The sequence below is a fragment of the Diplotaxodon limnothrissa genome, linkage group LG23, assembly GCF_057381915.1.
Source record: "Diplotaxodon limnothrissa isolate DT_005_m linkage group LG23, D_limnothrissa_male_GT1.1, whole genome shotgun sequence".
In the NCBI taxonomy this organism is placed as follows: Eukaryota; Metazoa; Chordata; class Actinopteri; order Cichliformes; family Cichlidae; genus Diplotaxodon; species Diplotaxodon limnothrissa.
The window spans coordinates 41,303,691-41,325,843 of record NC_140617.1 but is presented as its reverse complement, the minus strand read 5'-3'; the positions used below and the strand labels follow the sequence as shown (position 1 = coordinate 41,325,843).

General features: G+C 41.6%; 3 protein-coding genes across 5 annotated transcripts in view; all 3 read right to left on the bottom strand.

Annotated features, from left to right (window-relative positions):
* LOC146608692 (mitogen-activated protein kinase kinase kinase kinase 4-like) overlaps positions 1–8,624 on the bottom strand; it is a 34,412-nt gene extending 25,788 nt beyond the window's left edge. For all 3 annotated transcript variants that reach the window (XM_085348738.1, XM_085348736.1, XM_085348737.1), the window contains exons 1-2: positions 8,395–8,624; positions 7,966–8,031 (exon numbers count right to left, since the gene is read on the bottom strand). In XM_085348738.1, coding sequence (XP_085204864.1) covers positions 7,966–8,031; positions 8,395–8,451 — 123 coding nt within the window. In that variant the 5' untranslated portion in view covers positions 8,452–8,624. The remainder of the gene's footprint in view (positions 1–7,965; positions 8,032–8,394) is intronic.
* A 4,247-nt stretch (positions 8,625–12,871) lies between these two features.
* On the bottom strand, positions 12,872–15,304 carry chst10 (carbohydrate sulfotransferase 10). Its single transcript, XM_085348274.1, has 6 exons — positions 15,255–15,304; positions 14,671–14,814; positions 14,456–14,568; positions 14,140–14,365; positions 13,877–13,982; positions 12,872–13,709 (listed from the first exon to the last, which is right to left on the bottom strand). Exons 2-6 carry the CDS (start codon positions 14,774–14,776, stop codon positions 13,157–13,159), a joined length of 1,104 nt encoding a protein of 367 aa, XP_085204400.1. The 5' UTR covers positions 14,777–14,814; positions 15,255–15,304; the 3' UTR covers positions 12,872–13,156.
* A 2,477-nt stretch (positions 15,305–17,781) lies between these two features.
* Positions 17,782–20,772, bottom strand: rpl31 (ribosomal protein L31). Its single transcript, XM_085347866.1, has 5 exons — positions 20,748–20,772; positions 20,193–20,296; positions 18,814–18,939; positions 17,935–18,047; positions 17,782–17,850 (listed from the first exon to the last, which is right to left on the bottom strand). The coding sequence occupies exons 2-5, from the start codon at positions 20,294–20,296 to the stop codon at positions 17,819–17,821; spliced, it is 375 nt and encodes a 124-aa protein (XP_085203992.1). The 5' UTR covers positions 20,748–20,772; the 3' UTR covers positions 17,782–17,818.
* Between the last annotated feature and the right edge of the window lie 1,381 nt (positions 20,773–22,153).

The window sequence follows — 22,153 nt, the reverse complement described above, 5'->3', positions numbered from 1 at the left end:
AAAATCTACCCTAAAACTAAATATGCTCCACTATAAGGGCTTCCATTAACAACGCTGTGGAGAAATCTCACTCAACACAAGAAACCCGATAAGGAAAGCTGCTTTAGAGCTGCCATAATGGGCTTTCCCATTATTTCACAAGCCATGTGAAGAACACACACACACTTCACGCGCTGTCATAGTGTCTGCGATGTTTCACAATTACAGGTACGGCTCCGTTTGTTTTGGAGACTAATAAATCCAGCTGAAGATCAGTGTTGGGAAAGCAGTGATTCATGTTTTTTTGGGTGGATTTTCACTTGACAGAAATGAGCGGCAATGCTCAGCAGTGTTGTTAGCGGTCCGCCTACAGAGCCAGTACGGACAAAGGGGGAGTACTGGTTTCCACAAGACTGACCTGAACCTCTGCCTCCCTGCATATTTCGCATTAAAGTAAGATCGACCTGGGAACCCATCAGCTAGCCTGCTGACCAGACCTTGAGAGATCCAGCGACGACAGAAAATAACCATTAGCGATGCAAAGTAGGCGGGTCTCAAGTTAAAATTAACATTGAAGTAAGCAATTCAAGTGACTACCAATGAGAGTAAGTTAATTTGTATATGATGGGGTGGTAAAAGCATTACTTATTTTGTCTTTTGTTCTGGTCTCTGTCAAGATGGCGGCAGACACTCACTGTTGTACCTCTCTCTTGAGGTCCTCTCTGTCAACTCAAAATTTTTGGACAGTACTGCCTTTCTCACCCAGACCTATGTATACTAACAGTATTCCCTATTCCCATTGGTAGTACCTTGAAGGGGGGTTAGGGGGCTCCTTTTGAATCCAAAGCTTTGAATGGCCATTCATCCATTTCTACTGCTTATCCAGGTTCGGGTCACACAGGTAGAAGCTCAGACTTCCCTCTCCCCAGCCACATCTTTCAGCTCATCCAGGAGGGCACACCAAGTCCAAAGCCGGCTGAGAAATGGTTTGCCCCGGTGCATCCTCCTGGTATGAGATACCCGCAAACACCTCACCCAGGAACCATCATAGTCAGATGCCCGAACTTCCTCAACCGGCTCCTTTCAATGTGGAGGAGCAGCAGGTCTACTCCGAGTCCTTGACCCACCTCCTCATCCTACCTCTAAGGTAAAGCTCAGCCACACTTTGTAGGAAACTCATTTCCAGTGCATGTATCCACAACCTCATTCTTTCAGTCACTACCCGGAGCCCATGATCATAGTTTGAATGGTAACTCGACAGCGTTGCTTTTACGCTCAGCTCTCTCTTCACCAGAACAGATCAGTACGGCGTCCGCCTGGATTGTCCACTTGCACTGGGAGTACCAGCCAATTTCCAGGCCTTCCATTAGAAGCTGCCTGTTCTCAGATTTCCTCTTCTGCCAGTAATTGTTTACGAATGCAGATCCATTTTTAAATTGTGAGCAGTCATTGGTTGTCTGATGCATTTCAGCAAACAACATCGCTGGTACTTGAATGTAGCCACAGCCTGCTCGTTGATGCCCTGGCTGATCGTTATTAGACTACAAATGGAAGCCAGAAAGCTTCTGCTGCCAAAAATAGTGCATCTTTCCTACAAATCCTGCATATTCATATCTAGAATCTGTTTATTCTGATCAAGCAAAGCAATTAGTTTCACACAGGCTGGCTTTATAACCAGGTCAAACTTCTGCTACTTGCCAAAAAGATAAAAATGGCTCCACCTTCCATTGCACAACCTAGTGCTGAAATTGAGCGACATGCTCTCTAATTAGCCATGCGGGTGCAAAACAAACTTGGTTTCACATTATTAGTTCACACAGTGAGGGAAGAGAGAGAACTGCTTGCAGTGGTAGTTTAGTGCTTTTAAAAGGCTACCCATGTTAAGACCGAGGAGATGGATGACCTCAGTCTTTGCTCAAGTCATGAGAAGCTCTAAGGTGACATCTGAACCAGCAGAGTGAGCAGGTGGGCAGACAAAAGTCAGAGCCTCCATGTACCTTTCACACATATATTAAGACTTCTGCCTGCAGATAAATTCCAGGGAAAAAATGATCCATCAGCCGTTAGAAGCAGCACATGACATGTAAGGCTGTGAGCTGCCTGTGCTTCTCCGGGCTCTGCTGCTGCATACCAGCACACTGACCCAATTCTCACACAGAGACACACAAAGCCTCGGCCCTGCTGCCTCCAAGCCCAGCTCTCCCCAGAGAAGCACGGATGGAAGTGGCACAGAAAGAGATGAGAAAGCAGAGAGGGGAGTGCGCGAGCGAAGGGATGAGGAGGGAAAGCCGGGAGATGGAAAAGGTGAAAAGGAATGCGCAGAGAAGAGGAGCAAAAACACAGAAAGCTGAGTAATGGTCTGAAACAAGAGGCCAGTTGATGTGACAGGACAAGTATTGATCACTGCTGCAGCAAAGGCTTAAAAACGCATTGCCTGTACATTTCGACAACACTAAAGATGTGAAAGCACCGAAGACTAAGGCTGCAAATGACAGCTCTGTTTCTCTTCACCTGCCAATATGCAGTTTTCACACAGTGAAGTGTCCTAGTGAAGGTTTTATATAAGCGTCAACTGAATGTGGGATGACTGGGAGCCATTAAGAAGTTAAAATAAAAAAAAGAAAGATTTAGAGCATTAAAACAAGAGATCTTGAAGAGAAAGAGCTATCATGTAAAGGCGCTGGAGGAAGACAGGCAAGAGGCTGTCTCGTCTGCATGCGCCTTTGTGTCTCATCTCAACACCACTCAAGTAATGAGGCGGCTCAATGAGCTGCACACAGACAGCAACACACACTCACGTACGCGCATACACACAGACAGACACTGAAAGTTTTGTTCGGGCAGTGTGGCGAGTCAGGGGACACTGTAAGTCTTGTGACACCCATTAGAGAGAGGGTCACTGTGGGGGAGATGGGGACAATAAGGGATACACAGCGTCAGATAGAGAGGATGCAGAGTAGAGGAGTGTGTTGGATCTCATATTCACCAATTTAATACGGGTTTGAAATGTTTCACTCATCACGCAGGGCCTTCAACGCCCACCGATTCTGACCTAACAGCTGCACGGCCAATCAGCAGCCGAGCTCCCGGGACCTTTACCACAGAGCCCTATATGGCACTTATCAATTAGACACTGTCACAAGGCCCAGCTATGGCATCGAACCCACAGGCCTGCAAGAAAACCAGCCATCACTTGTCCTACATTCATTAACTCAATGTGACTGGCAGAATAGCCGCAGGCCCGCATTCCTACATATTAAATTATAATCACAAGGATTTTCTGGAAATGACAATCGGGACTTAAGGGCTAACCAGTCTTATAATTTCTCTCTTCATAAGCAATTTCAATTTTTCACAAAAATTTACAAGCTGCTCAATAGATAATATTCAAATTTTATAGCTTTTCCAAATCCTTGGAATTTGACTTAGAATTGTGTAACATCTTGCCAAATAAACAATTTTTATTCAAATTTCCAGGTCTTAAAGATTAAACTGATATTGCTGATACTGGGTGGACTAATACTGGATTACCACTGGGAACTCGTCATGATAAGACTGGACAAACTGCCTTGCTCTCTTAGTGAATCTGGTTACCCTAAAGGCAGCAGCACAGGGGTTGATGAAGATTACCCTGAAGCCAGATGAGCTCCAGTTTAACTTCAGGGTGATCCATCTACAGTGACCTGATAGTCGCTGCTTCAATCATCTCAACTGTAACCAAATCCAATCTTTCACTTCATCATTTCTTTAAGCTAATTACCAACAACAACCAGTCAGGTTAGCCCCGAGGTAAACATCAGTCTCCCCCTGTGGCTGGTAGGCAATGAAAGACTCCATGAGAGGTTCTCCTCCTTCCTCAGCAGCAGCTCCAACCCTTCACACATAGCTAGCCCCCTGAGGACTGCTTCTTATTCTTATTCTGAGGGAAGGGGGTGAGGCTGCCCCAGAGGTCAGGGGAGAAAACAAAGGACAGCACTACTGAGGCTCAAAAATCGTAATGTCTTTTATTAGCTTCCTGGACAAAAATCAGCCCTCTGTATATGATACCCTTAAATGAAATGTGAGGGACTAGAAATGACTGTTTCATGCAGTGCATATGCAAATATGAAATCATCCCTGCAATTCTTTGATCCCCCCCCAGTATTCAGCCACGTGACCATCACGGTGATGTCACCAAGTGATGTTGCTGCACCACATCCAACATGGATTTTGCCCACATGAAACATGGTGGTGTGAAAATACTGGTGGCACAGCCTTGGCACATCCCATGGATGCACATCAGGCAAGTCAGCAGGGGCCCCTTGCCTCAGACCTGACTATATATGGCCATTCTGTAGAGCAGAGAGAATCTTCCCCACATACCATGCACAATATGAAGAATCATGTCTTTTTCTGAGTTTCTCTACTATCTCTCCCTTTTTTTAAATACTTATATCCAGAAGCAGGTCTGCTAAGCCAGCTGGTCCAGGGCCAACTGATAAAGAGGGAGAAAAGCTCAGTGAGACTCTCGTCATGCACTGCAAAAAGCAGTGTGTATTGCTTTAACATAACTAATGATAAATTGGGTGCGACAGACCTACACTGCCTTCACAATGACTGGATATTCACTACAAACTTTATACGATGGGTCATGACCGACAGAACTCTTTAGACATGCCAGAACTGGCTAATAGCACAGTTTTAAGCTAATTTGTGTTGGGAATTTAAACAAAAGCAAGGACTTCATTTTAAGGTTTCTGAACGAGCTACAACATCCAGCACTCAAGTGACAAAACTGCAGTACCTTAAATGACCACTTGAGGCTGTCTCTAAAAGACCAAAGTTCCTCATAGGGAAAAAAAACAACTTAACAAATGCCCATCATGAAACTCAACACATTAGCAGCTTTCTTATTTAAACAAACAAAAGCTATATAGACATTTAACTTCAACTCACCATTTGAATTGTATGAAGAAGTTAATTAAGTTAGTTTATCTGTAGAGTCGGTGCCTTTTGGGGCTTTTTTATCTGATATAAGATAACATGAAGATTCCTTTATTGGCGCCATACTTGGGCATCATACAGTGAAATCGGAGCAGCGCTATGGTTTCAGCAGACTAGCATACATGCATTTTACATGCTTTACTCATGCATACAGTCCAGCAAAATAATATATATAAATTTCTTTATTTTGTATGTGTTTGTAGTGCTATAGTCTGACAAAAAAACAACAACACTGTGCAGTTGATTGTATAAAATGTCCACAGAAAAAGGGAGACCCCCCCTCAATTTCTATTTCTCGCTAGCCAAACTTACTAGCAGCTGATAGCTTAGCACTAAACACATTGAAATATGGTGATTTCTGGCACCAAAACACAAAGGCAATAATTCTAAGCAAAAGGCTTTAAAACTGAATTTCAAAAACTATTGGGGTGATGTAACAGACGGTCCATCTTTTTATACAGTTTGTTTTTCTGTAACTTCTAAACTCCAAATAAAACCAAACAGGTTGGACTAATATTTATATTTATAATTTATATGCTGGCCTTTCAGCTAAAGTACACAACCATATTATTTTTAAAATTTATGAATCAAGTTAGATTAAGTGCATTCAATCTGTTTGGAGGTCCAGGCTTTCATTCCAATCAGCTTGTTGGTCAAAGCAATATTAAAGAGGTTTCTATTTTTTTTTCTTTTAGCTATAAAGTCATTTTCATTATGGCTTTCAGTCAAAAACTGCTGTGCTGTGTTTTCAAAAGCAACTGTAATCTGGCATCTCTCCAGTGGCAACGGATGCCCTCTTGGCAAAGAGCACTGCAACGCAGCATGGCCACACGAACCTTGACTTGGCAATTTGGGTCTTAGAGAAAAAGCGTGCTCCATTAATCTTTGAGGATAAAGCGTAAAGCTGAAAGTAGGAGGACACAGCACAAGTGCCATGCATACATTTTAAATGCTATTGGTCAAAACAAGACTTTGTGTCAGTATCACACTCATATAGCTTATTTTATGCCTTCCAGTGATGAAAATCTTTCTACATTACACCAAACAAATTTCTTGTTTAACACAAGCACCAGCCTGAAAAATGTCAAAAAATGTAAAATTGGTAAAATGAGGACTAGAAAACCACGAAATCTGGCAAAAACTAAAACAAATCATTTTAGTCCCTCCTCCTCCTTTCTGTGCTCTAAAATGACATATCAGATATCAATATCAGACAGGACTCGGTGGTTAGAGTGGATACTGTCACGATCACTTTATTGTAAGGTTGTCAGAAGACTGATATGAATGCAAAATATGCATGGATACGCTTGACACCAACTTTTAATGGAGAGCAGACATTCTACTCCCAATAATCTGCCTAAAAAGGAACAAAAACCACAAAAGCAAAGCTCTCAAAGGAATTAAAAGTCACCACAAAATCAGAGTAAAGAAGCTTAGTCACATTTTTTTTTTTTCATAAGATAACACAAAGGGGGGGGGGGCGCGCTTGCACACTGTGACCAAGTGCTGGACAAAGCAGCAAAGGCCTCAGAGGGAGAAGAATCTCCACCCCGTTTTCACTTGGGGGCTGCTGTGATTATTCAGTGGGTCCGACTTTGAAACCCTACAGACAAACACCTCCTTTCTGTGGATCTGACTGACTGGGAGACCCAAAAAGAGCGAGGGGACAAGCTAAGCTTTGTGAGAGCGGTGAGCAGGTTCTGTCTGGAATTGGACAGCTGCTCTTCTACCAGTTACACCCTCCACCACCTCCTCCTCCTCTAGCGCCTCAGTCCCACTGCACATGCTCACAGGCCACATGCTCGTGCCGTTTTAACATGACAGCCAGGCTGCTGATCGACAGCTGATCAACAGGAAGCTGCAGCAGTAGAGCTCCAGCATTAGCCATGCTTTCGCTAATAGGCAGTTTGGCTTATCTTGTGCAGGCCCCTGCGTCTGTGTGTCGACCGCGAGCTAATCTGACAGCCCACTCTTGTACACGCTCTCCATTCCCCTACAGAGCAGCTCTCGCAAATAGAATTAGTACTGGACACTGAATGGAGAAAGAGATTAAAGAGGACCCAAAATAATAATAATAATAATAAAAGAAGAGGGAGACGCACAAATTCTCCATCTCATAGGTCAAGCTCAAAGCAGTCTGGTGGGAAGACAGCACACATGCATCACACTTCCTTTTACACTGCACAGGGGTGCTTTCAGGTGTGGCTTCACATGCACACAGATGGATCTGCTCTGCGAGCTGAGGCGGGGGCGATCCTGGGAGTGGAGCGTGCTAGGAGATTGAATGCAGGTCAGTGGAGCACTGTGGGCTGTCAGAATGAAATACTCAGCTTAGTGCATGAGGAAAGTGATTTTTTTTTTGGTAGTCTGCATAATGCTAATGGATCTGATTAACCAGCTGCAACTACAACAGCACATGAAGGGTGCTGTGCTGCAGCACGGGCCACTAAAAAACACATCTGTGTCTTCTGAGTCTCGCTGTCCCTCCTTGGAGATGTCTGTCAACAGCAGCAATGTTAATTTTCAGCAGGGAAATGTGACACCAGAGCAGATGGTCCACAGAGAGGGATTCCCATCCACTGAACTGGAAGAAAGTCCGGATTTGAACGGGATATGTTATTTGGTTTTGTTAATTAGAAGAAGGGAAAAAAATGATGGTGCTGCAGACTAGAGTGAGGCCATGAGGATTGTGACACTCCACGCTTGCCTCTCCCCCCACCTACATTTTAGAAAGGCAGGTGATGCATCAGAGCAGATTGACTCACTCACACCCCTACTTCCCAGCTGAACAGTTAACAATAACACCAGACTCTAATCACACCAATGAACTAGAAAGACTTTCTACCATATTAACTGTCCACAATGTGGTGCAATAGCATCTAGAACCCATGCGTGCTTAATGCCACTTTCTTTGTTCCCTGGTTTGATAAGAAGGGGGGGAAGCATAGTGCCGAGCCTCCACTGTGAAAACAGGACAGGCCATGTACTGCGCCTCCAACCAACCTTGTATACTTGTCCATAGGTGCCATTTCCAACTACCTCCACCAGCTCGAATATCCCAGCTGGATCCTGGAAAGAGGGGGAAAAGGCAGAAAGGTGTTTCAATTTAAAGTAATGTCATTTAAAAAAAAAAAAAAATCGTCCAAGCAACATTGTGCACTGTGAGCCAGCTGTTGCGTCCTGGTCTCCCCTACATGCCAAACGCATCTCGAACAAAGGAAAAGCAGACACTGGCAACACCTCGCTATGGCTCAGCGGTCATTTTCAATACTTCATCTCTAACAAGGAGAGCAGGCTCAAACTTGCTGCTACTACAAGTCACACTGAACGACGGAGGGTTGAATAAAAATCAAAGCAAACTGAAGAGGAAATATATATATATATAAATTTAAAACATTTAAAAAAACAACGGCTCGGTTCAGCAGCACTCACCCGCAATGAAGCCAAGTCTATGTCTACTAGACTTTTAGCTGGAGAGTCGTTCGCCATCTTTCAAATAAAAGCCGAGCTTTCCTTCGCCTTCGCAAAAAGTGTCCGCTGAATCATTTGCGGGGACTTCGGGGGATAAATTACAGCAGAGGCCGCCGGGGTCTCCTCTCTCTGGGATCCGCTCCTTAGCAGTAAGCGCTGAGCTCTCGTTACTCCATGTTGAGGTGGCAGCAGCGGACTCCTGCTCGCTCTCCTCTCTCAGTTACTGCCACTGGAGTCAAACGTGACTGGTAACTCTTACTTCCGGCGAGCGCTTTCAAAAATAAAACAACTTTTAAAATCGTTTTGAGAATTCTACTTTTTTTTTCTTTTTGAAAAATATTTAAAATAAAATTTGGAATGCACATACAAATATTACATTATGCTGTAGTATATATTTCTGAATAAAATAAATTCATAAGAAAAAAAAACGCTCTTTGATTGAAAGAAAATAACGTGCATGATCAGAAAGTGTAAATAAACAACCAAATAATCCTTAACCCTTACTTAGCTTACTTTGTAGGTGCCACTGAGAGCATCTGTGTAAGCTAAAAACCAAAACTATAATAATTCAAAACACAGTGGCTTAGATAAAGACAGGAAACCACACATTACAGTGAGAAAGGAAGAAAATTGATATTTTTCTTCTTTCACATGACCTTATGGCTTATGCATTCTCATAAGACCTTAACCACTGGAGGAGGAAATATTGAGGATTTTAGTGTAGGTGGACGCAGTGATACCACAGTGTAAACACACTGTGTAAAAACATGAGTGCACAGTATCAAAGGAAAAAGTGCTGAGTGAGCAGAGCCTCGTCATCGCGTAATTATGGTTTCATGGTTTCATTTTTTCAACTGAGAGAATTAATAGCATGATCTACGATAATGATTCATAACTCATTTGTTTTTAATTTGAGACATCTGTATTTTTCGTTTATTTAGTATTTTATTTTTTATTGTTATATTTTGTTTGTATATTTTTGTTCATTAAAAACTTTCATTTTATTTTAGAGTTAGAAAAAAAGGGTATTAACCCCTTCTTTTATGGCCCTTTTAACTTGCTAAGCCTTTTTACTTTATCGAGTACTGTGCAAAAGTCTTGACTCATCACTTATTTTAAGAACATTGTGCTTCCAAAGAGATCTTATAATTTTTTAAAGTGGTGTTAAGCAACAGTTCTCTGGGTTTCCGAAAGGTCTTCAATGTGTTTCTTTGGACATTGGCTGCTTTTCTCACTCACTCACTTTCAACCCAGTCCTTGTACTGAAACATTTTCAGAGGAAGAATATGTTTGTTGTTATGTTATCAACTTAACACTGACCTAACTCCGGAAATGAACCAGCGTTGTGTCTACACACAACAGACAAATGGCAAAGCACGCATTTTAAATTGTATCTTCAGGCACTTTGTTGCTAGCAGCCTGTCACAAAAACACATCATTTATTTACATTTTTTTTTGTTGAATCATGAAAAAATACCAATGATAGATAGCAGAGTATGAGCTCTCACCAAAAAGTTGGCATATCTCTGCATAGTGTGAAGTGTGTTATTAAAACTTGGAGGAAACTGGACAAAGTGGATGGCGGCAGAGAACATAGCAGGGTTAAAATATATATATTTATATATCTGCAGAAGATGATCAGTATCTGAAAGTTGTTTCATTAAGAAATGGGGGAGAAAATTCAACAAAGACCTGACACTGGATGCATCTGGCCCTCCTTGATCCATCTATTGCAGGGATTTCAAACATAAGGCCCAGGGGCCAGAATCAGCCAGGCAAAGACCCCAATTTGGCCCACTGGATATCTTTTGAAAAGGGTGGGCATTTAGGACTTTTGCTGCTTTTCCTACATGTAAAACCTCCCTCATTGCCATTCACAATCTACTAACTTCGTTAAGTGACAAATTTCTATAATTTTACACATTTCTTGTCTCAATTTACACAAAGAGTCATACTGTAAAAATCTGAGAAATAGTGTTAAAGTTGCTCTTCTTTGTCTTATAATAAGGTATTTAATTGATTAAACGCATAGTTAAACGTTTGCACTTGCAGAAATTGGAGTTTTAACAGTTTTACCAGTATGCTTGCGCATGTTTCAATAGATAACTGCATCAAGTTTTTAATTTTTCTAGCAAAACATGAGGAAATGAGAGCTGGCTCAAGACTTTCACACAGCTGTGTAATGTTTGCTAAGGCAATGCTCATTATAAAACCTCTTAAACTGGTTCCTGGAAGTAAACACGTGATGAATGATCACATAGCGACCTGCTTTCCAAGGGTGTAATGCTACACTTTAACTTGAAAGTCAGTCACCCACACTTCCGCTGCTCGCCTGCTCTCCCAGCTTTGCCGGAGAGCCGCACAGACACAGGAAGCCGGTCGGCTGCACATAGACAAACAGGGCTGGGCTCTCGGTGCATCAAGCGTGACCACCGAGGTGATATTAAATGAACTCCCCCCGCTAACCGCCATCAGCCTGCAGGCCCGGTGTTTATGCAGCTCTGCCGCATGAGCAGAAGGACAGGTGGTATAAACAGAGACAGGCAGGGGAGTAGAGCCCCCACCACAGCATCCATATGGACATGCGCGCCTGAGACTTCAGTGTCAATATTGGTAATCATGGGTGTGGCAAGTGAGCAATCTCGGGAGTGATGCTACTGCTGTGTGCGTGTGCAGCACCTAAGTGTACTCCAGGGAGCAGCCTGTAATAAAACAGCTTAATTTCACCATGACTGGAGCCTGCATGCACAACACTGGCTTCTAAGGTGAAATAATGATATACTGTACAGCCAAATAATGAAGATCAACCAACAGGCTACTCATTGGTCAAAGGAGTGTAAGCAAACCTGCAGTCACTTCACTGATTTAGGTTAACCTCTGCTGTCCATATGAACGAATGTGATTCATATGGTCCACACTTAAACTGCAGCAGTGCTAAATAAACAGATCATATTAAAAAAAAACCCACATACACACAGCGACACTCCTGAGGACTTTTACAACCCTGGATCTCTGTGTGAACACCAGCAGCTGCTGTTACTTGTCACAGCTGCACAATGGAGCGTTCATCTGTTGCTCAAACAAACTTTATCTCCATGGTGGAACGACAGGACCAACCAGTCGGACAGCACGAGGGAGAGATAACCTGGCAGACAAACGTATAACAAACACGCGAGCCACAAAGCTTTGAGGCACTCGGGGTTAATACACTTAACTGAAGCTTATGCTCTGTGTAAATCAACTTAAATCCACCTTGCACAGTGTGAGCTTGGATATTTGACACTGACGATGCAAACTCCTGTCCTTGCCCTGAGCCTCTTTGATGCTTGCATACAGCTATGAAGTATTTGTTTTGCCCTTAAAGCCCTCTGCTTAAATGTCAATTCAACAGACTGGTGTGCTGACATTTAAGTTCAAAGGGTTCAAGGAGGTTTGTGGCTTCTTTCACCAAGCACTCACTTTTAAATACACTGCTGCCCCCCCCTGTGGATGTTTGACATTATTGCAGCAACATCAGCTTCAGAGCAGGAGAGAAGATTCAGGGATGCAGCGAAGGAGGAGATGAACAGGGTTGATGAGATGGAGGGAGTGGATCAGCTTGTGGTGACCCCCCCCCCCCCCAAAATAATCAGCTATTATAATAGTAAAATGCACACCTGAGCAATATTTAAGAAAACAAACATAGAAACACACAACTGACCAGCAAGTTTATTACAAGCCATGTCGTCTTTGTAACACAACCACCTGTCCAAAAGGTCACCCAGAGGTTGCAGAGACGCAGCAGTGTTTGTTTGTTTTTTACAACTGGGACACCTCTTGTGCCACTACTCGGCGGGTTAATAATATTATAAATAGCAACACATAATAGAAATGTTGAATTCCAAAGACAAGGACATTTACATAGTACATTTCTAATTGAAAAAAATAGCCTTTTTAAAAATCCAGTGCCAGTTTCCTTCAACGACCCGAAAGCATTAACAGCTAAATATACATCAGGTGTAATGTAAAGGCTGAAAAACTGGAGTAGTTGGCACAACACAGTCCAGGGCTTCATTTTGATTCCACATTATGATATGTGAGCAACCAAGCGTTTAAACAAAAAAGCTTTCAAAATGTAAAAAAGGAAATTCTGAAATCCACGAGAACACGACTGTCTCATCATTTGATTTATATTCACATCTTTGTGCTCCCGGACACACGCGGTCTACTGCGCCTGTATCTGGCATTACAGGAAGAGGTACTGAAAAGGATGCTGTCTGAAGCATATGGCAACATCCATTAATGAAACAGGCGATCCATACATAACAGCTACGTTACAGGGTTTACTGTCCTGCATCCCTGGCATTACATATAAAAAAAATTACAGAGAACAAATTAATCATAAATATTACAAACGTGTTCTCCACTTGATGTGTACCATACATTTGACCTTGATGCTGACGCTCCCCCTCAGCATCACCAACAAAAACCTAATAGAATCTGTGGTTATTCACTGCTCAGTGTCATTATGGCGACTTCTCACACCCCATCCTGCACCTACGTTTGCTCATCGGTTACATTTTCTATCTGCACAAACACGCTGTTAAACGTCTTAATATTAGGCAGCAGTTTGCATTCATGAGAAAGAATTGACTGTTAATTACAGTCCAACTCACTCGCAGCAAATCAAAGCTGGTTTATATATTTAAAAAACAAACATGTCTTTTAGTCGGTGTTAATTGCCTTAGTTCAGTAGAAAGTCTGGGCTTGGGTAGCCGAACAGATGGAAATCGCCCTGATAGCGTGCGTAGAGGCGCTTGACGTCTCGCTTGCTGATGCCTGAGAAGTAGTGCTCCACCTTGGTCCTGTTATAGCGTGTGATGCCTGGAGGAATGGCAGGGTAGGTCACCAGTGTGTCGATGCCTGCCGCTTTGAGGATGTACGGGGCATCCTGTTCCAGCGTCTCGTGGTGGCCGACCACGCTGTAGTTTATTTTGCATGGCGCACACAGCTCTGCGTACGTCACCCAGTGGATGATGTGCTCGCCAAACTGCCGGTCCATACGCCGGTGGCCTTCCATATCGCCGAGGTAGCGAACAAAGTCTTCGAAGTGGAGACCGGAGGCGACGAGGTCATTGTTGCGGTGAATCTTGCGATATTTCCATATAATGGCCGGAGCTATGTCGTGCTTGTACCACGGCTCGAAGCGGGGGTTCTTCACAAACTTGTCCTTGAATGCAGAGATCAGGCGCTCGAAGGGATCCCTCACAATGAAGAACTTGAAATAGGTGTCTAATCTGTTGAGGTACGAGGCAGATAAACGTTAGCGTAAGCCGCAAACACTATGTGCCAGCATCTTTCAGAAGAAGCAGCGCTGCTTCATTTTTGCTTTTTGATTTAAGGAAGTACATTTGACTACTTCAACCAGATAAGTCCACATTTATCAATGTAACTACGAGCACACCTGTGATTTATTTCCTGCTGAGTGAGGGACGACAAGCGAGGGAGGCCATTTTTCTCATGGTCATGAACAAGGTTTTCTGGGATCTCCTCCACAGTCTGGAAAGCCCCTGCAAACAACAACAACAACAATAATAATAATAATAATAATAATAATAATAATAATAATAATAATAATAATTCCTCATCTAAATTAACTACTTCAACAAATAGGCATGAAATTAAAAAGAACAGCACTGCTTTTACCTCCGTCCTGTCCATACTTACCATTGAGTACAATGAGGACCTTCTTCCACTGTGTATTACCCACTTTAGGCGTCTGGCAGAACAGGATCTTGTGTTTGTCACAGACAAAGATCCGGTCGAGGACAAATTTGCTGATGGAGACGTGTGTCAGATTTCTCAGGCTGCTGTTCTTACACACTGTCGAGAGCAGCTCGATTCGCTTCTGGGCGACTGACTGCCAATCTGCCACTGCGGGTACTGCTGTAGGCTGAGAAACATACACAACTTAGAGTTATGTAGAGGAGAGAAAAGGCCAATGGCATGGATTAGTTATAATTAGCAATCAGTAAATAGTCACCTGATCTGATGACTTTGGAGATTTCTTTTCAGGGCTGGACATCCCAATGGGTTTGACCACCACCTTAGTGCCTGGTACTGTCCCGCTCTGACTTCCAGCTCTCTCTCCGTAATCTAAAAAACAAACAAACACATAAATCAAATGGGACTGATCACAATCCCCCCTCCTGGGATTTCCCGCCTGTAGCTATCACCGTAACAGGTCCAGTGGCTTACCATCAACAGCTCTGAAGCTGATGAACTTGCTGAGAAACATCAGGATTAGCAGCACCCAGCCGCAAGCCCCGATGAGCAGCCAGTAGTGCCGCATCGCTTCGCACATCAGCCGACGGCCATGGAAACAGCGAGCGACGCTCCCACCTGAGCACACACACACACACACACACACACACACACACACACACACACACACACACACACACACACACACACACAGGTAATGGAGATAGGACTTGACTGGCGCTAAAACTAACCTGTTAAATCGTATGTCTTAACGGTGAGCTATCCTACATAACGATTCAAGACAAGTGATAACTACACAGCTCAGGGCTAGCGACCGTGTACGGAGAAAAACTAACGGCAATGCTCTCAGCCTCTGTGTCAGCTCATCTAAATAGTGGTGCTTTCAGGCAGCTAGCTAACTGGTCAGCTAGCTAACCAGCTAGCCACATCTGTCCCTCCCAGACATGAAGCAGACAACTTAAATCGTGCTCGTTTGTTTTCTCGGCTAGACCAGTTTAAATCTCACCGCACAGACACACACACACGGCCCAAAATCGAAATCAGCCTCGTAGCTTTACCTTTTTGATAAGTTGTAGTTCTACTTCGCAGCTGCACAAACTCCAGAGAACCCGTTAGACGATCCCATAGAAACGTCTCCGCTGATGCGTCCAGTCCTCTCAACGTCCAACTGCTGACAAAATAATGGAGCTCCCCTTAGCGGCAGCATGGCAGCGCTGCCATGATGATCTGACGTGAGCACACCCGAAACACCACATTTTAATTTATATAATGACGCGAGAGCATAAACAAACTCTTATTAATATATATATATATATATATATATATATATATATATATATATATATATATATATATATATATATATATATTTTTTTTTTTTTTTAGGTTAATTACATTATTTTTCCCCAGGTTGTCCATGCTCCATAGTTTCAGAACCACCTGTTATATCAAATATAGAGGAACAGGTCCTTGGAGGTAGCAGAGATGAAGAGGCTACAGTTTACATTGGTAATGACCAGAATCAGAAGTGATTACTAGGGCTGGGCATCGTCACTGATTTCTAGAATCAATTCGATTCCGATTCACAAGGTCCCGAATCGAATCGTGGATCGAATCGATTCGAATCGGGGAAATTTTGCCTCACAGTCAGAAATATTATAATTCTGATCCCTTATCAGTACATATCTATATTTTTTATATCTATAAAAAGAAAGCTGACACTTGTGAGACTTTATCAAAGGTGTAAGCATCACAGCAGATTCCTTTGTGTCAAAGTAACTGAGGATAAAATACAGAAAAACATGAAGGCGGTTTTCCTGGTCTGGGTTTTTATAGCAGATGACCTTAAAAATATTGTGCAGTCAAAAACGAAGTGAAGCAGAGTAAAGTTACAGAGGTTTATTAAAGACACAGCTAAGCATTTTGCAATTTTGCATAATTTTAAAAAGTTTACATTTGTTCAGTATTGAACAGCAGAAATGAGGCTTTCTTGTTGGAAGTAATAAGTAGGGGTGGGTTTTGATTATCATTTAGAGAGAGGGAGAGCTCTACATGAAGTGTGATTTTTATCGTGGTGGAAGCAAAACAGCAAAAGTAAGAGGAAATTCGTGATAATGTTTATGTGAAGCGTAGTTTGGATCGTCTTTGGCTGCTGGTTCAGTCAATATTTTTGCAGAGAGATAAAACCTGCAGCTTCAGAGAATCTAGCGCAAAAAGGGCGTAAACACAAAGCGCCCGCCGACGCTTCGAAATCAGTGAGCCCCGACGGTCATTCTTAGGCGGCATGACCGTGTCCGCATATGTGCCGTCGGGTGAGAAAGGCCGCGGATTCTCACCGATTCGGATGCGTCGGGTCCGCGTTTTGTGCACTCATTTACTGTTTTAGCTGTTTGGTGGTTGTAGAAATTCTGGCGTTTTGGGCAAAATAAATTTATATTTAAAAATCGATTCAGGATTTTAATGAATGTTATTACGTTATCCAAGCCAGAATCAGTTTTAATCGATAATCAAAACCTACCCCTAGTGATTACATCAGAGGCAAAGCTCAGACTGAGCAGTTTGGAGACAAAGAGAGACAAGACTGAGATTGTTCCATATATCCACGATCCCTTCTGTGCGCCTGTCCAAACAAAGGATGTTGAATGTGGAGCTGCCACGCAGGTGGAAAAGAGAAAGTGCACAGAGGTTCAGGGATGTAATGAAGGACATGAAGATAAGGTGAGATGGAGGCAGATAATCTGCTGTTGTGAAGTCCAAAGGGAGCTGTCAAAAGAACCGTCCTCAAGAGACGACTTGGTTTACTTTGTTGATATCTCTACATTCGAATTAAATCAAATATATTCCACTCCATCAAGCAGGTGGACTCCATTGTTCAGAGAAATTGAACACCTAATTCATTTTCCATTAAATATCATAACAATATTCTTAATAAACACCACCCAGCACGCTCCAATAAATCCAGCCGTTTTTTCCCCCTATAAACTATCAGCACTGTATTGTCATAGTGGTAGCGTTCAATGACCAATCAGGAGCTTTACTATCTAAAAAACCAAATAATAGTAAAGTAATTTTGCTTTACTTGAAAACAGAGGGCATCAAACCCCAAAGACAGTTCTTACTTATACTTAATCTCCTAAGACCCAAACTATTTCATGGCATGCATTTTTAATTTCTCTTTGATTTGGGGGCATATTGGGACACTGATGAGTGTAAAAAAACAAAGAATTGACAGATTTTTTTTTTTTACCGATTTTTGTTTGTGACAAAAATGAGATGCACATATATATAATGTCCTCGCAAGTGGATATCGAGCCCTCGTAGAGCAAAATTTAGTATTCTGGTCTAGACAACCCAAAATGTGACGTCCACCTATGTGGACACCAGGTCCTAGGAGGTTAAAAACATCTAATTATAAATAGTTATATTAACAGGGTAAAGATTCATTTAATTTTTGCAAACTTTGACTGTTTTGCTAGCCTAAAATTATCATCGTTAATCCATAACAAATCTCAAATCAAACCTTCAGTTATGAGCAAAAAAAAAAAAAAAGACAAAAGAAAGAAATGCAAGAGGAAACACTAGATGTCCTTTTATTTCCATTTATTCGACTTGGAGACAACTTTTAGTTTTCATCAACATTGACTGTCTGCAGACCTGTGGGGAAAAGAGAGGACACGATTAAGAAAATGTCATCATTACTTCCACGGGTACCTGAGAGTGAGTGAGAAACATGCTTACCTTTGCATGTGGTGACAGGAACGTATGTGACCAGGGTGTACAGTTTGTTGGGGGAATCCTCGTCCTCGTTACGCTTCCTGGACAGCCGTACGCGTATCCTGTACGGGACGTTCCTGTGACACACGCACGCACACATAAGAACACCAGGAAGCTAAATGATTAGCTGGGACATTACTAACTGCTACAGTCACAGGATGTTGCCACTCTTATTTCATGCAGTTTTAATTCCTGTGTAATCTTAAGCAATGCATCGAGATATTAAATGACAGCAAACCACAACAGTGAAAAACACCTCCCCTCTCTTCTTCTGTTTATATGCTGAGAAACAGACTAGAAAACCTTCAGATATCCTACTTTCAGCACAGACAGAAATATGGTAAATTCGATTTTTCCCACATAGACGTAAGTGAATCACAAATAGCTGAAAGCAATGGAGCCATCAACAAGTTCCCCGACAATCTTGTATTTCTAAGCACAACTTTTGCTCTATGTCCAATAAATCTCAGTTGTGTGCACACAGAAGGCTGACCAACACCTCCACTAGTTCAACTAACCAGTAAAAAAAAAAAAAAATGACTGAAAAATGGCAACAGCACACCTGAGCATAGAATTTTAATTGAATGTTTCTTACAGCTTTCTTTGTTTTTTTTTTGTACAAACCTAACTTGTTAAAGCACACGCTGACATATAGCAGTTCCTAAAGTCACTGTGGTGACAGGAGCTTACTGACAGCCAGTACTGCACACTTTAACCCTTCATATAAATACGCAGGAAAGTAAAAAATGACTTTAAGGTAAGAATAAACACGGACACAGTGCAAACCACCCATAAAAGCAAATAGGGTGAAGCTGCTGAAATCTGAAGAGGGCACCAGCTCACCTCACACCCTTACTCCACACTGCCTTGTTGAGACGAGTGTCAATGCGGACATCAGGAGTTCCCATTTCCTTCACTGCGAACTTGCGGATCTCCTTGATGGCGCGGGGAGCACGCTTCTTGAAGCTCCTGCAAATGAAAAAGGGACAACTTTAATATGAATACAACAGAAAAGAGCCTGATTAGTATTTCTCAGCATGCCAACACTGGGTGAACAGCAGCACTGAGCGACAGATAACAGTCACTGACAAATTAAATGTATGTGACTTATTCCTATTAGACCTATTCTAGGTAAAATAATTTAAAAATGACCCAGGCTGTCCAAGTGTTAGTGTGATTATTATTATTTTTTAAATGATTTTCATCAAACAAATCAGACACTTTAATTTGGAATTTGAAGATCCGTCCGTTCCCCTGATGTTATCTTCTGTAGAGCACAAAATACTCAAATTCACCCAATCCTCATGTCCCCTTTTTCTTTGTGGCTGAAGGATCTGTCATTTCTCAGACAAGATTAACAGGTAAAGGGTATTTTGGTTTGTGGAAGTTTTTTTTTTCAAAAATGAAATTCTTTCATTGATCATTTTCTCCCTTTCACTGTAGATTAGCACTCAGAAGCACTGTCTATTCACTGAACTACCTTTGTCTCTAGCTTTTATGTCATTTTGTTTTTTAATAGAGAGGCATTATTCGTTTTTATGTGCGCTGCTTTATTGTGTGCTCAGGAAAACAAGGGGACCCAATATAATTTGAATTTCTAACGTTGATCCTTCTGTCTTCTCTTATATAACACATTTCATGAATTACTAAAATGCTCAGATTTATGTAAAATAAGTTAAAGGACTGATTGCTTTTAGTGCATCCAAACAAAATGTGCTCATGTGCACAGCCGTCTCACACAACAAAGCCACACTGCAGTCGCTTTAATATATTTTAATCTAATCTTCAATCGGTATTTAAACTGTTGTTAATAACTTACTGAGCTTTCTAACATTATATCATTAACAATAAAAGTCATTTTGAGCCAGGAACAATATTCCTGTCACAAGATAGAAGCAGATCAGCTTTTTGGCAAAGTGATTTTTAGGTATCCGTTGTTGATCTGGGTAAAAACTCTCATTGAGATTAAAAGTGTCTTTTTCAACAGATGTGACCAAGAGGACTGCAGAAACTGCAACAAATACAACATAACAGATCTATAAAGTTGTTTTCAGTGGCCCAAAAGGCCTGGCTTCATAAAAGAGTAAGGTAATTTCTTTATTTATTGTATGACCCCCTTCTTTAATGCAGCTTTATACAGCCTACCACCATAAGCAAATATTTTAAACATACAAACAGATATATCGGAAATCGTTTTTTGGCATAACACCAGCAGTACTTACACTCCATGGATGCGCTTGTGGACATTGATGGTGTACTCTCTGGTCACCACCTCGTTGATGGCTGAACGCCCCTTCTTTTTCTCTCCTTTCTTTGTTGGGGCCATCTAGAAAGAAGGGGGGAAAAGACACGCATACTTAAGTTTGAGTCCGCTTTCAACACAACTTAAGCTCGACACCCGAAGAAAAGCCTGACGCTAGCATACAGCTCGCGCTAGCGTTACTTACTCAAGCCAACATGTAGCTTAAATAAGAAAATTAATGACATAAACGTTACAAGAATAACTGTAGTGCTGGTATTATGTTTGAGCTCTGAGTGACAAACACTCCAGCAGTGTGTGGAGAACATGGACAGCCATGCAGCTAGAAACCGCTCCAGTGCTTCTCCTTCGTCGCTTTAAAGTGTCTTTACAAACATTCAGCAACATCAAAATGGTCACATAACAGCAGATACAGTACTAATAAACATTATTACACGATGGATGAACGTTTCTGTGGCTTTAATAGCATAGGATGGTGCTGGATTGTAGAATTATAGTTTCTGAAAAAATTACTCACCTCGGCTCTTAGCTGAGGCGGAAGTCGGAAGGACTGAGCTAAGGTGGAGGGTTGTGGGTAAAGGAAGCCGGTCCGTTTCGAATGAGGCCCGTTAACAACAAACGTAGAGCTAATGGTTCCTAGCATGAAAAATCCGTATAACTTTAAAGAAGTAGCTTTTATGGAAATTGTTGGCTGTAACATTTGTCTTCTGTCGAGTAATGACTAACAGTTCTTATTAAAGATATCTACGATTCGCATCATATTAGCAAAAGTATTAATCATTGATATGAATAGCTCCTTACTTATCACTGGAAACTCCACTGTAAGAGTCCTGTAACTTTGTCAGCTATTATTACAATACGTTTCTATTAGAACGTTTCTACATTTCAATCGGTCGTGTTTTGAGTGCATTTCAAGAAAATTTTAATACATGTTATGTTTTTCAATACATTTGAAAGCAAACGCACAACACGGTGTTCTTATAATATTCTAACTGTTCCTTACCACATTAACTCTAATACTTTTTCTGTCATCACTTTTGCCGGTAAATTATTATTTCACTCTCAACCTATTTGCACTACTGTTCACATATGTATTAGCTACCATATAGTATTCCCGAGGTGGCTCAGGAAGTAGAGCCGGTGACCGGTCATTGCCCAATCAGAAGGTTGGTGGATTGATCCCTGGCTGCTCCAGTCTGCATGCTTAAGTGCCCTTGGGCATTGAATTACGGGTTCTTCAAAATTGAAGTGTGAATTTAACACTGAAAGCACAGGTGTAGAAAATATGTACGTGGATAACTATGACACACTGTGTTAAGTCCTTTCAGTGTTTAGTAGAAACGTGCAAGTATCAGTCGCTTTACCATTAATATTTGTTTGTAATCATACTCCCAACTGTTTCTTTCTGTATATATTCCTTGTATGTTGATAATTGTTTTAAGTGTATACCTTTTATATAATTTTTGATGTTTGTGACTCTACACCCAGTTGCTGTTTTCATTGCACCAAGCAGAGTGGCATCAGAATTTTCCTCTGTATGAACAAAGATTTTATGGCTTATCTTAGAACTCCACGTTGAAAAAGCTAAAATGCAATTTTAGCATCTAGAATCCAGTTTTTATTAGTCAAAGTTCGATTGTTATTAATAATTACTATCAGCAATTGAACTGCTGTAGATACCTACAACTCTTCTAACATTTCAGGCATCCTAATTGAAACTTTAGTTAACATCCAAATTCTACTGATATGTCTACTTCTAAGAATCTCAGATATACTAGAAAGGTAAAATTAATTATTAAAATCACAGATGGTGACAAATATGTTTAAATAACTTTAAAAAAAAATGTATATCTTTGTTTTCAGTATACATATTTTATCAAACATGGTGTTATTTTGCACATGTAAAGAAATGTGAAATTAAAC

Bases quoted from the DNA above. Each gene is read 5' to 3' on its own strand.
- chst10 (XM_085348274.1), bottom strand. From the start codon at position 14,776: ATGTGCGAAGCGATGCGGCACTACTGGCTGCTCATCGGGGCTTGCGGC. The intron at 14,366-14,455 runs GTGACTATTTAC...TATGTTTCTCAG, and splicing joins CTCCAAAGTCATCAGATCAG to CCTACAGCAGTACCCGCAGT. The intron at 13,710-13,876 runs GTGTGCTCGTAG...GTACCTCAACAG, and splicing joins CAGCAGGAAATAAATCACAG to ATTAGACACCTATTTCAAGT.
- rpl31 (XM_085347866.1), bottom strand. From the start codon at position 20,296: ATGGCCCCAACAAAGAAAGGAGAGAAAAAGAAGGGGCGTTCAGCCATC. The intron at 18,940-20,192 runs GTAAGTACTGCT...TTTCATTTGCAG, and splicing joins CACAAGCGCATCCATGGAGT to GAGCTTCAAGAAGCGTGCTC. The intron at 18,048-18,813 runs GTGAGCTGGTGC...CGTGTGTCACAG, and splicing joins GTGTGGAGTAAGGGTGTGAG to GAACGTCCCGTACAGGATAC.